The sequence below is a fragment of the Geotrypetes seraphini genome, chromosome 13, assembly GCF_902459505.1.
Source record: "Geotrypetes seraphini chromosome 13, aGeoSer1.1, whole genome shotgun sequence".
In the NCBI taxonomy this organism is placed as follows: domain Eukaryota; kingdom Metazoa; phylum Chordata; class Amphibia; order Gymnophiona; family Dermophiidae; genus Geotrypetes; species Geotrypetes seraphini.
The window spans coordinates 13,536,012-13,548,623 of NC_047096.1; the positions used below are offsets into that span (position 1 = coordinate 13,536,012).

Sequence of the window (12,612 nt, forward strand, 5' to 3'; positions counted from 1 at the left end):
ATTAAAATAGGTAAATAAAAACAATATTTTATCAAATATTAAAAATACTAGACAAATTATGGGTTAACGTACATGAAACAGAAGGAAAGTAGGGGAGAGACAGGTTGTTTAAAATACATTGAAGTAAAATTAATTTTAAAAAAAGGACGGTAAATGGGGAGTGGCAAAAACATTAGGATGGGAATCACTTCAAAAGAAGCATTAGATGTGTCAAAGCTTCACAAGAGTCAAGGGATTAAGAGGCGGAAGCTGATACTAAAGAGTAAAGGCATCTTTAAAAGAGGTAAGTTTTGAGTTTGGCTTTAAAATTTTCAAGCGGGTTCTCTAATCGAACATCTAATGGGAGGGCATTCCACAGAGAGGGGGCGGTGACTGAAAAGATGGATTTGCGAGTAGTATCGTAAAACAGTTCCCGTATTGACGGTATGGAGAGTAGATTTTGATTATTAGATCGGAGGGTCCTAGATGATGAGTAAGGGATCAAAAGTTTATCTATGAACTGGTTAGAGTTTTTTTTGTTTTAAAAGTGAAGAGGAGTATTTTATAGGAGAGGCGATGAGTGTGGCGTGGTTCTAGGAGTGTGTGGCGCAGTGGTTGAAGCTACAGCCTCAGCACCCTGGGGTTGTGGGTTCAAATCCAGCGCTGCTCCTTGTGACCCTGGGCAAGTCACTTAATCCTCCATAGCCCCAGGTACGTTAGATAGATTGTGAGCCCACCGGGACAGAGAGGGGAAATGCTTGAGTACCTGATTGTAAAACCGCTTAGATAACCTTGATAGGCGGTATATAAAATCCTAATAAACTTGAAACTTGTGATAGGGAGCCAATGTGCTTTGTGGAGGAGAGGAGGGACATGGTCAAATTTTTTGCATGATAGATTAATTTAACAGCAGTGTTTTGCAACAGTTGTGGACGGCGGATTTCTTTCTGGGCTATACTTTGATAAAGGGCATTGCAGTAATCTATAGTTGAAATTACTAGGGAGTGAATCAGGATATTGATAGAGGGGGGATCGAGAAAAGAAGAAATAGCACAGATGAGCCTAAGCTTATGAAAACATTTCTGCTTAACTGCACTAACTTGTTGATGAAAGGTGAGGTCTGTATTCTCCGTCATGGCACCCTTGCTCTGGAATGCTCTTCCCCCTCCACATAGTCCTCCTTAAGATTATTTAGGTCAAAAACTGAAAACTTATCTATTCAAGGACGCTTATAGTACTTAATATTACAGCCGCTATTTCCTTCTTTTGGAAAAGACTCTGTTCAGGCTCTCCTCACCAAACGCTTTTTACAAAGCAAAACTCTCCCAAATTGGATTTTTCCCTTCCGACATTAATATTTTCTTTTATCTCGATGTGTTGTTTTTTTTTTTTTTACCACCTCTTGTTCCTTCTGTCATGTTAGTCCTTCATGGCCCTGTAACCCCCTCCCCTCTGCAAATTTTAGTTGTCATGTGTGGATATTATTTTTCTAATTTTTATTTTCTCTTTTGTTTAAATAGTTAAAAAAAAAAAAAAAAAGATTGTAAACCATCTAGATACATTTTTGATAGACAGTATATCAAAGAAATAATAAACTTGTCCCATCGGGGTCCTTTTACTAAGGCGTGCTAACCAATTTATCACGCCCTAAAGATTAGGACGCGCTAAATGGTAAGGCGCCCATTGTGTTCTGTGGGCGCCTTAGCATTTAGCACGCGCTAAATTGGTTAGCACACCTTCGTAAAAGGACCCCATAGTGTAAGCATAGCCAAGGCTGCCACAAAAGGTGGGTGAGGTGAGCGACTGCTCTGGGTGCCGACGCACCCTTTGGATTGTATACGTGGATCTGCCAAGTAAAGAAGCCCAAAAGGTAAGGCATTGCCAACAGCGACTCCTACCATGAGCACCAGCGACAGCCCCACCACCCTCTCTCCCTTACCCCTCGAGCCCCTCCTCTCGCTAGAGCAGCTACCTCTACGCAGCAGTTCCTGTCTAGGGAAATGGTCCCCTTCTTCTCCTTCTTTTCTTCACTGACGTAGTAACACAGCGAGTTGGGCTTCAGGGTGAACCAGCGCTCGCTCCAGTTCCTCCGCAGGTGACCCTTCTTCCACAGGTACCCCTGAGAGCAGCCAGGAGAAAGGAAATAAGTGCATTTATAGAACAACATCACATAGGGAACTGGATACGGGCTTCCTTATATTTCGTCATCAGATGGGGGAAGGGGGACACATTGTAATGTAATGTAATGTAATTTATTTCTTATATACCGCTACATCCGTTAGGTTCTAAGCGGTTTACAGAAAATATACATTAAGATTAGAAATAAGAAAGGTACTTGAAAAATTCCCTTACTGTCCCGAAGGCTCACAATCTAACTAAAGTACCTGGAGGGTAATAGAGAAGTGAAAAGTAGAGTTAGAGGAAAAATAAACATTTTAACAAGACAGCATTGATCTAAATACTTTGGAAGGTAGAAGAGAGGAGAGAAAGGAATAGAAGCAGAAGGGGGAGCCGTTGAACAGTAGAATTCTGGAGAAATTTAAATGATAGAAATAGAACAAAACAAAGACAAAAGGCAAAACAATAGATAAGATTAAAGATAAATCATAAGCTGGAAAGAAAAATAAAATAAAACTTTGTCTTCAATCCACGGTTTCAGCGTCAGTGATGAAGTGGAGCAAGTAAGTTTAGGAGGAGCGATTGACGTTTCCAGAAAGGGCTTCTTCAGGGAAGAGACTTGGCAGACAGTCCCAGGATGCCTATGTCTCCTCCCCTGCGATGTTCTCCCATCCATGCATTTTGTTAGATCGTTCATTATCTTTTAATGATCATACTGATCTACTGATTAAAAAAAAAAAAAAAATGCTTTTCTGTATTATGGAAGCTTCGCACTATTAAAAAATATTTTGATTTAATGTCTTTTAGGTTATTGGTTCAGTCATCAATTTTGTTCCGTTCTGGACTACTGTAATATTGTTTACCTGGGATCTCATTAAAAAAAATTCTTAACAGACTCGGAATAAAACAGAATACAGCAGTCCGCTTGATTTTTGGCCTAAAAAAATATGACCGCGTAAGCTTCATTGGTTACCATTCGAGGCTAGAGTTTTGTTTAACTTTGGCTGTGTCTGTTTTAAAGTTTTATTCGGACTGACCCCAGCCTACCTCTCTTCCCACTTCGAATTTTATTACGCAAATAAGAACACACAAAAAACTTAGTGGTTTATGTTTCTCAGGCTGCTGCAATGAACTCATGCTGGAATATTCTTATTCCCCAAGCTCAGTCTTATCATTCATTTAGAAAATTTCTTAAAACTTTATTTATTCAATTTTCTATACCGTTCTCCCAAGGGAGCTCAGAACGTCCCGGGGGGCTCACAATCTATCTAACGTTCCTGGGGCAAAGGGGGGATTGAGTGACTTGCCCAGGGTCACAAGGAGCAGCCAGGGTTTGAACCCACAACCTCAGGGTGCTGAGGTCGGAGCTTTAACCACTGCGCCACACTCTCCCCCAGTTATCTGTTTGATAAATATGTGACTTAACTGCCATTTTTGTATTTCCCGAGAGATATTTGATATCTTTATGTGCACAATTCACTGTTTGTACAGCCTTCTCTTATTGTAAACCGCCTTGAACTAATGGTTTAGCAGTATATAAGAATAAATTATTATTATTAATTATTATAAGAACACAGTTGCCTGGACTGCTCTGATCTATACAATACATAGGGTTTTGAGAGTGTGGCGAGGAGGGGGGCTATCTTGTACCTTTATAAAATGATGATGTTTGCTATGTTGTAACCCAATTCTTATTCTGTGTCGGAGTGGGATGCATTGTTTTTGTTATGTGGTTTGATAATCAACATTTTTTACCCTGTGTTATCATCAATAAAAAATGTTTTTGCCTAAAACGACATCAGAAAATATTCAGCCCCCACCCTCCCCTCCTTCCGACAGGCTTGGTGGGCACTTCTTTTTAATATACTGGGGCTCAGCCTGCTACATTTCTTTTTAATACTGAGGACTGGGAGGGGTTCAATTTTGTACTATATTGCAGGTGGGAAGGGGGGAGATTCGGTTCTTTATTTTTATTGGAAGCTTCTATACCGCTACTAAGGACGGGGGTGGGGGTGGGGTCAATTCAGAACTGTTTTCATAGGCATCTGTAATGGATTTTAAATTCAGATTCAGATGGATTCCACTGTGGTTGTTGTCCTCTCAGCTGCTTGGCTAGGGCGCCATGTTTGCATTTGGTTCACCTATCTCACCTGGAAGAGGCAGAGGAGCAGGAAGGACTACTGGTAAATCACGCTGACACAGCAACCTACCACCACTCCAACACTAACATTTTATTCCACCTCAGAGGCAGAATTTTAAAAAAAGCATGAGATCTAAGATGGCAACATGACTACGTATTTTTTGCATACAAAAGTACTTCCTTCATCGGTCACTAAGCTGTACACTTCTCCCTCCGGATTCGAGGGGGATAGGGGCAGAGCCGGACCGCGAATGGTGAAATACCGCAAATATCTTCTAGTCCGGCTCTGACCCACCCCTGCCTCCCTCTTGCCTTCCCCCCCAGCATCCCGGCCTTACCTGGTGGTCTAGCGGGCTTTCGGGGCAGGAGTGATCTCTCGAGACTACGACGGGAACTCCCCACAGCCATTTCCTACGGGGCAAGAGTGTAGGAAGATCGCTCCTGCCCCGAAAGCCCGCTAGACCACCAGGTAAGGCCGGGATGCCGGGGGGAAGGCTAAACTGTGGGTATTTTTTTCTTTTTTTCCCCCTCCCCCAAAAATCGCGAATATGTGAAATCGCGATTGCCGAAACCGCGAATGGGGAGGGGGAAGTGTACACAGAAACGTGTAATTAAGCACTGAAGCTTAACTAAGTAGAGCTAAGCACCGATGCTTAACGCTCCTTATCACTTGGTCTCTGGGAGTTCCAGGATTTGCGATGCCGCTCGTAAGCTGGCTGTGACACTGCAGAATAGACTCGATCCGTTTCACATAACTCACCGAGGCTCCTGCCGCCCCATTTCTGGTGATTACTGAGTGCTTTAAAGAGAGTTTCCTAATAATGACAATAACAGTCATGTTCTTGAATGTCCCAGTACTTGAGGATCTCGGGAACCTAGGGCAAAAAAAAAAATTGCCCCAGCTTCCAATGCTAGATGCCCTGCATTTCAGGGTGTCAGGTCAAAAGCGCGCCGGGACAAAGGCGCGCCCAGACAATTGAGTGCAGTGCGTGCTGCCGCGCCGCTCTAAATTACTGTTTTTAGCGCTCCGACGGGGGGCGTGGGGGGAACCCCCCCACTCTACTTAATAGACATCGCGCCGCGTTGTGGGGGGGGTGTGGGGGGTTGTAACCCCCCACATTTTACTGAAAACTTTACTTTTTCCCTGTTTTTAGGGAAAAAGTTCAGTTTACAGTAAAATGTGAAGGGTTACAACCCCCCAAACCCCCCATAACGCCGGCGCGATGTCTATTAAGTAAACTGGGGGGGTTCCCCAACAAAACCCCCCGTCGGAGTCCCTAAAAACTGTAATTTAGAGCGGCGTGGCGGCGTGCGCTGCGCTCAATTGTCGGCGCGCGCTTTTGTCTTTCGCGCCATTGTCTATGAACCCATTTCAGTACAAGAAGTTGTTTTTTTTTTTTCTCTTAAGCCAGCAAATAGTGAAAGAGTGGAATAAAATGGATGGAAGCCTGGAGCTGGGTTACCTGCTTTAGGACGCCTTCAATGATCTCCTGGTACACTTCCTCGATGGCCATGCTTATGGTCTCCCTCTCAATACCCCTCAGGAACTTCCCAGAATTCACCATCTCCAGGAACTGCCAGACCGAGAGACCGCTCTGCTGAAGGGACTCCTGGGAAAGGTAGTCCTCCAGCTCACTACTGCTCAGTTCCACGCTCATCGCACTGTTCACTTTCTTCAGCAAATATTCTACCTGGAAAGAGTGGAAAGGAAAAGCTGAGCAAGACGCAACACGAGAACCAGTGCAGCCAGCACCATGCTATCCAAAATCACTCCTCTAGTACACTAAACAAACTTCTTGTACAGATTAATGATTTTAGATGAAAAATATGCTCAAAGACACAGAGGCAATACCACCCTGTAAGTCTTTTTGAATGCATAACTCAGTTCCCTGATGCCGGATCGAAACAGGCCAAGTCGAAACCTGTAATTAAGATAATTTCTTTGTTTTTAAAAAACTTTTTAGTAACATATAAATCATTTAGACTGCATTCTGCAGCAAAGAAAAATGTCTTTCTACTATTTAATTTTATGCGATGACTGGGTGGTGAGGCGATATTCTTGGGATTGGCCCCTTGTTTTTGCCTCCGTGTCTCTGAGCATATTTTTCATCTAAAATCGTTAATCTGTACTAGAGGAGTGATTTTTATAGCATTTTGGTTAAACTTTCTTTATGCTCAAACATTTTTAGTGAAGGAACAAAGTAAAAATACAATTATTTTAGGAAAAAGGCTTGCCTGTTCTGTGGCAAGAAATTACAAATTTTTCTTTTTTTTTAATCTTTATTTATTGGATTATTCATTACAATACCTTAGTAACAAACATTCATGAATGAACACAAAAAATGCAAATGTAAATTCCCTACAAGGAACAACAAAATATTTAAGGAAACTAATCAACCATATCCTAGTCCACATTATTGCTGATTGCCAGTATTTTAAAATAAATCATCAAATCAATTTTTTCTATCTACTATCTAGGAACAGGCAATTGGCTTTTACATATATTATACATCATCCTCCAAAAGTAAACTCAATATTAGAAATTAAACTTTTAGCAAAGGTTTCTCTTTAATAAAATCTTCCACCTGGGCTGGATCAAAAAACACATATTTATCACTTCCATATGAAATCAAGCATTTACATGGAAATTTCAAAAAGAAAGTAGCTCCGACTGCCAAAACCTTAGGCTTTAGCTGAAGGAACCGTTTCCTCTTGAACTGAGTTTGTCTAGAGACATCTGGAAAAATTATCGCCCATTGACCACAAAATATCTCTTGTTTTTTCAGGAAATATAATTTCAAAATATCTTGTTTTTCAAGCTCTGTCTTAAAGGACACGAGAAGAGTTGCTCGTTTATCAATTATGTCTTTAGATGACTCCAAAAACTGTGATACATTCAAACTATCAGGTAACACTATTCTATCCAGAAATTACAAATTTTCTAGGCCAACAAGACGAAAACAATTTCTTCAACTTAAATTTAGACTTCTTGCCATAGGGATCACATTTTTATTGAAGATTCCTGTTAAATGTAGAATTACTTATCGGAATGTTCATTACACTTTTTTTTGAAACTGATCAGCTGGAAAGGTTCTTGATAAATATGCATGTGATCAGTAGGCGGAAGTTTTGCTAAAGATCGCCTTAAGTAGTTTGGGCTGAAATTTCCTTTACTGATGTGGTTAGTGATTTTCTGTTTTCTTTCTTCTCTTGTGATGTGGAGTGGAAAGGACTCCTTAAGTCTGAATATGCATTCATTTGTTTGAATTACAATTTAAAAAAAACACAAAGAAATCTTAGCAGACAGACTTCACATAACATTGCATGACAGCCACGCTGTGGTCAAATTCTTCTGTCATTTACTATGTTACTATGTAAACCACTTACTCAAAATATGTAAAAAAATAAAATAGGTCTTAGAAAAGCAGGCATCAAAGTACAGTACTGCCATCTTAGAATATTTAGCAAGGAAGAGAAATCCAGAAATCGTAAGATATTGAAGCAGTATCAGATGAAGGAAGGGATGCAAGACTCTCCTTGACAAATGAAGATGATTTATCAGCACCGGTAACATATAAGTTCTTGTCTGGGTGGCAGGAAGTGCCTCTCCTAGGGGAGCAGGAAGTGCGGTGAATTTGTATAGAGCGTGGCACAGAACTTGCACGAGCAGCCAGACCTATAAGGGCCAAGGGAGAGCAAAGGTGCCAGGAGACAGGAGAGATTCAAGCTCTAAGTCCCACCTGGAACACTGCAACCAGTACTGGTCGTCATAGGTACATGAAGAAGGACACGGTACTACTTGAGAGAGTCCAGAGAAGAGCGACTAAAATGGTTAAGGGACTGGAGGAGTTGCCGTACAGTGAGAGATTAGAGAAACTGGGCCTCTTCTCCCTTGAAAAGAGGAGGCCGAGAGGAGACCTGGTCGAAACATTCAAGATAATGAAGGGAATAGACTTAGTAGATAAAGACAGGTTGTTCACCCTCTCCAAGGTAGAGAGAACGAGAGGGCACTCTCTAAAGTTAAAAGGGGATAGATTCCGTACAAACGTAAGGAAGTTCTTCTTCACCCAGAGAGTGGTAGAAATCTGGAACGCTCTTCCGGAGGCTGTTTTAGGGGAAAACACCCTCCAGGGATTCAAGACAAAGTTAGAAAAGTTCCTGCTGAACAAGAACGTACACAGGTAAGGCTAGACTCAGGGCACTGGTCTTTGGCCTAAGGGCCGCTGCGTGAGCAGACTGCTGGGCACGACGGACCCAACAGCGGCAATTCTTATGGTCTGAGGTAGTTTAGGAAATCCTAAACTGACCAAAGACATTGTTTATATTTATTAATTGAACTTGGTATACTGCCTTAACTGATACGACTGATCAAGGCAGTTTACAAATCAGTGCTAAAATTTGCTCGCCACAGAGCAGAAACTCTTCCTCCAGCCACTGAAAGAGTGCACCAGAGATTACTTGGTAACATCTTCTCACCATTCTATGAAAGAAGGGCATCAGAGACTGTCTATTAATATCCCCATGGCAGCCAATGAAGGACACCAGATGGCCAGCCAGTGAAACGAGGGCATCAGAGATTTGGTTGGCAGGACCTCCTCTCAGCATTCAGTGAGACGGAGAAGCTGGGGGATCCTCCCTCATTAGTCTTAGGAGGAAGACATGCACTAAATCAAGCCTTATCAAATTTTCTTAGGATCTAATAGGCGACAGAATTAGAATGATTAGAAATGTATTTATTTATACATTGCCCATTCCTAATATGATCCAGACCGTGCCAAGGAAGGGATGGGTAAGAGACTAAGTTCTCCCCACATTATACATGGCAGTAGAGAGAGGCTCTGGGCCAGGGGTGGGCAACTTCGGTCCTCGAGGGCCGGAATCCAGTGGGGTTTTCAGGATTTCCCCAATATGCATTGAAAGCAATGCGTTCAAATAGATCTCATACATATTCATTGGGGAAATCCTGAAAACCCCACTGGATTCCGGCTCTCAAGGACCGAAGTTGCCCACCCCTGTTCAAGGCTGTGCTGTTGGCAGACAGACACGCAGCTCTCTCTCTCTCCTCCTCCGAGCAGCACACCAACCCCCAGCTATCTTCCATCACTCCCCTTCTCAGTGGTGAACAGACATCCAGCAATCTCTCTCCCCCTCCCAGAAGCAGACACCCAGTGCAATCTCCTTGTACAGCCTGGGACCAGAACGAATCACAAGTGGAAGAAAAGAACAGTTCCGCTTAGGGCCCTTCTTTTGCTTTGGCACTGAATGCAAAGTTTGAACGCCACAGTTCAAATTTTGCATTCAGCTCTAGGCGGCAGAAGAGGAGGCTTAAGGTCACGGTGTGCACATGTGCATGCATGCATTAGAGGGTGCGCAGCCCCCAACGAGCACCAGGTCTGAATTTTTAGTCCCCATCGGAACCTGGTATCTGGAGATTGTCGAGCCCTGCATTAAATGGTGGGATGAGTCTTCCTTGATGAAAACACATTTTCAGTTCTCACAGGAAATCTGGAATGACTTCCTCTACCCCCCCCCCCAGCTCTCTTTCTAGGTTCTAGGTGGGTGTACATACACCGAAACTCAGTTTTCTGACATATCCTCGACCTTGTGCACTAGAAAAAGAAAAGGAAAACACCTTTAAAAAAAAAAATAAAAAAAATGAAACCCATACTGGAGTGTAATCAACATTCTGATTATAATTATATCCAGAAGATGGAGGTTTTTTGGGGGGTAGGGGGGGTAAAATGGCCTGGTTTGTAAACACATGTCCAGATGTTCATTTATTGATTCTTTAATGCTTATTTGTGTTTGCAATGTTCAATAAAAAGATTTAAACCTTAAAAAAATGAGACTGTGAGGAGCATGAATCTGCTTCACTCTGACTTACAAAATGAAAAGGCCTGCACCTTCTATTACAATGACTTCAGAGAGAAAAGCGACCCCTCTCTGTCCTCTGGGGCGGAGTCTCAGAGGTGACCAGCGAGTATTTTGCATGTGTGGGCAAAGTGGGTTTGGGAGGCACAGAATGTTGGCCGAGTGGAGGAGAGGGAAAAGACGCACAGTTGTACCACACACGTGAAGTTGTTCTCATCGCTTAAGCAAAGCCTCCCGACGCTTGTCTGAGGATGGTCTTGGACTGGCATCTCTGGGTGCTTCTCACGTACGTACAGGCTGAGGCGACAGTGTTTCAGGAGAGCTTTAACAGGGTAACTGGCTGCCTGGGAGGAGAGGCAGAGGAGCCAGCCAAGACCGCAACGGAAACCACCAACTACATCACAGGCAACAGCAGCAGCCGGGGGGGGGGGGGGGGGGGGGGGAGGGGGGAGGAAATGCTCAAGAAAACAGCCCCAATAGGAGAAATGTTTCATGACAAATGCTTCAACTACACACACCACCACCGCCCTCAGACACAATACAAATACATGGGCAATCATATCTATACATTTACATCCACCTGCAGACACACCGGCATCTGCACCTATACACTTATCCCCGCTGAAAGTCGGTATGTAAAGAACCAAATAAGCAAAAACAAAGCTAGGTCAGAGAAAGGCAGTGCTCACTTCATCCGGTTCCCTATCGGGGCAGCTGGTATCTAGATATAAAAATCCTGCAGTGACTGGTTTTTTTTTTTTAAAAAACAAATTGCTGAATGCCACGGGCTGAATTATTACCCCCTCCCCCCTCCTGTTTTTTTTCTCTTTTTACAGCAGCTTTTTAACACAGAGACGTTTCCGCCGGTGGGGGCTTCGGAAGTGGCAATGTGGAGTGCCGAGTCAGCTGGACATTTTTGACTCTTGACAGGCTGATGTAATGAAGAGCGAAAGGCTTAGCTCAGGCTTTCTGCTCTATTATCTAAGACAAGATTTCTGTATCGCTCTAATACCATTTAGCTCAAGTTTCAAGTTTATTAGGTTTTTATATACCGCCTATCAAGGTTATCTAAGCGGTTTTTACAATCAGGTACTCAAGCATTTTCCCTCTCTGTCCCAGTGGGCTCACAATCTATCTAACGTACCTGGAGCTATGGAGGATTAAGTGACTTGCCCAGGGTCACAAGGAGCAGCGCGGGGTTTGAACCCACAACCCCAGGGTGCTGAGGCTGTAGCTCCAACCACTGCGCCACACACTCCTCCTCAAGACGATTTACGTCAAAAAGAAGCTATAATAACTCTATGGGAAAATACAATTCCTCGGATAAAAAGGTGTCCTTACAATTCTTTAACTAAAAGGACTAACTTTACAATCTATCACCTAAAAATGTTTTCAACATTCTACGAAATTTCCAATAATTGACTTCTGTCCTTATCTGTATAGGTAAATCATTCCAAATAACCATAGCAGCATGTGCAAAAGAAGAATTAAATTGTTTAAAATGTATACCTCTAAGTCACTCTTAGCGCTACCCTTTTCCTCCACTGCCCATTCCAGACTTCGTTTCTTCCATCTAACGGCCCCCTATGCCTGGAATAAATTACCCGAGTTTGTCTGTCAAGCCCCCTTCCCTTGTTTAAAAGCGGACCGAAAACCCACCTTTTTGATATAGCTTTCGATCCTAATCTAATCTTCCATTTGTGAGTCGCACATACCTATAGAGGCTCAAGGCGACAGATCAAAGAGGAAGGGGAAAGGAGAGAAAGAGGACATGGAGAGATAAGAGGAGGGACTTAGACGTAAGGGATGCTATACAGAAACTGAGATAGTTAGTTGTCAAAAAGGTGAGTCTTCAGGTTTTTTCCGAATCTAGTGTAGTTTGTCTCTTTCCTGATAGCTTCTGGTAGGTCATTCCAGATTTTTACACCCAGATAGGTTAACATAGAGTGGAAAACTCGTTTGTAGTGGAGGTGTTTTGTGGATGGCAGGTTTAGTTGGCTCTGTTAAGGATTCTTTTTGATGCCGACCAAACATTAGAGAATAATTGGATGAGAGGGGCTGCTGAGCTTCCGTATAGGATCTGGTATAGGATACATGACGATTTGAAGATTATTCGGGTGATATTGGGAGCCAATGAAGTTGCCTGATAAAGGTTGTAATTGAGGCAAATTTCTTTAATTTGTAGATTAGTCTAACGGCTGTGTTCTGGATGAGTTGTAGTTTGTGGATAAGAGCGATGTTGATGTCAAGGTAGGCGGAGTTGCAATAGTCCAGTTGGGGTAGGACCATCATCTGAACAATCAGAGCAAAGTGGTGTGGGTGGCAACCCAGCCAGCTAATTAACAGTTCTCCTTAACAGTATCCATCACATCCTGTTTCAGTCTTTGGGAAGCTGAGCTGAGCTTGTGATGTCACAATGTCTCATTCCACCAATAAGAGCCAACCTCATCAGTGATGTCACAATGGCTTGATTGTCCTGTTCTCCCCTCTGCCCTCCAACATAA

General features: G+C 42.9%; 1 protein-coding gene across 3 annotated transcripts in view; it reads right to left on the reverse strand.

Annotated features, from left to right (window-relative positions):
- Positions 1-12,612, reverse strand: part of DEF6 (DEF6 guanine nucleotide exchange factor) — a 50,713-nt gene that overhangs the window by 17,735 nt on the left and 20,366 nt on the right. For all 3 annotated transcript variants that reach the window (XM_033919029.1, XM_033919031.1, XM_033919032.1), the window contains exons 4-5: positions 5,701-5,928; positions 1,952-2,098 (exon numbers count right to left, since the gene is read on the reverse strand). In XM_033919029.1, coding sequence (XP_033774920.1) covers positions 1,952-2,098; positions 5,701-5,928 — 375 coding nt within the window. The remainder of the gene's footprint in view (positions 1-1,951; positions 2,099-5,700; positions 5,929-12,612) is intronic.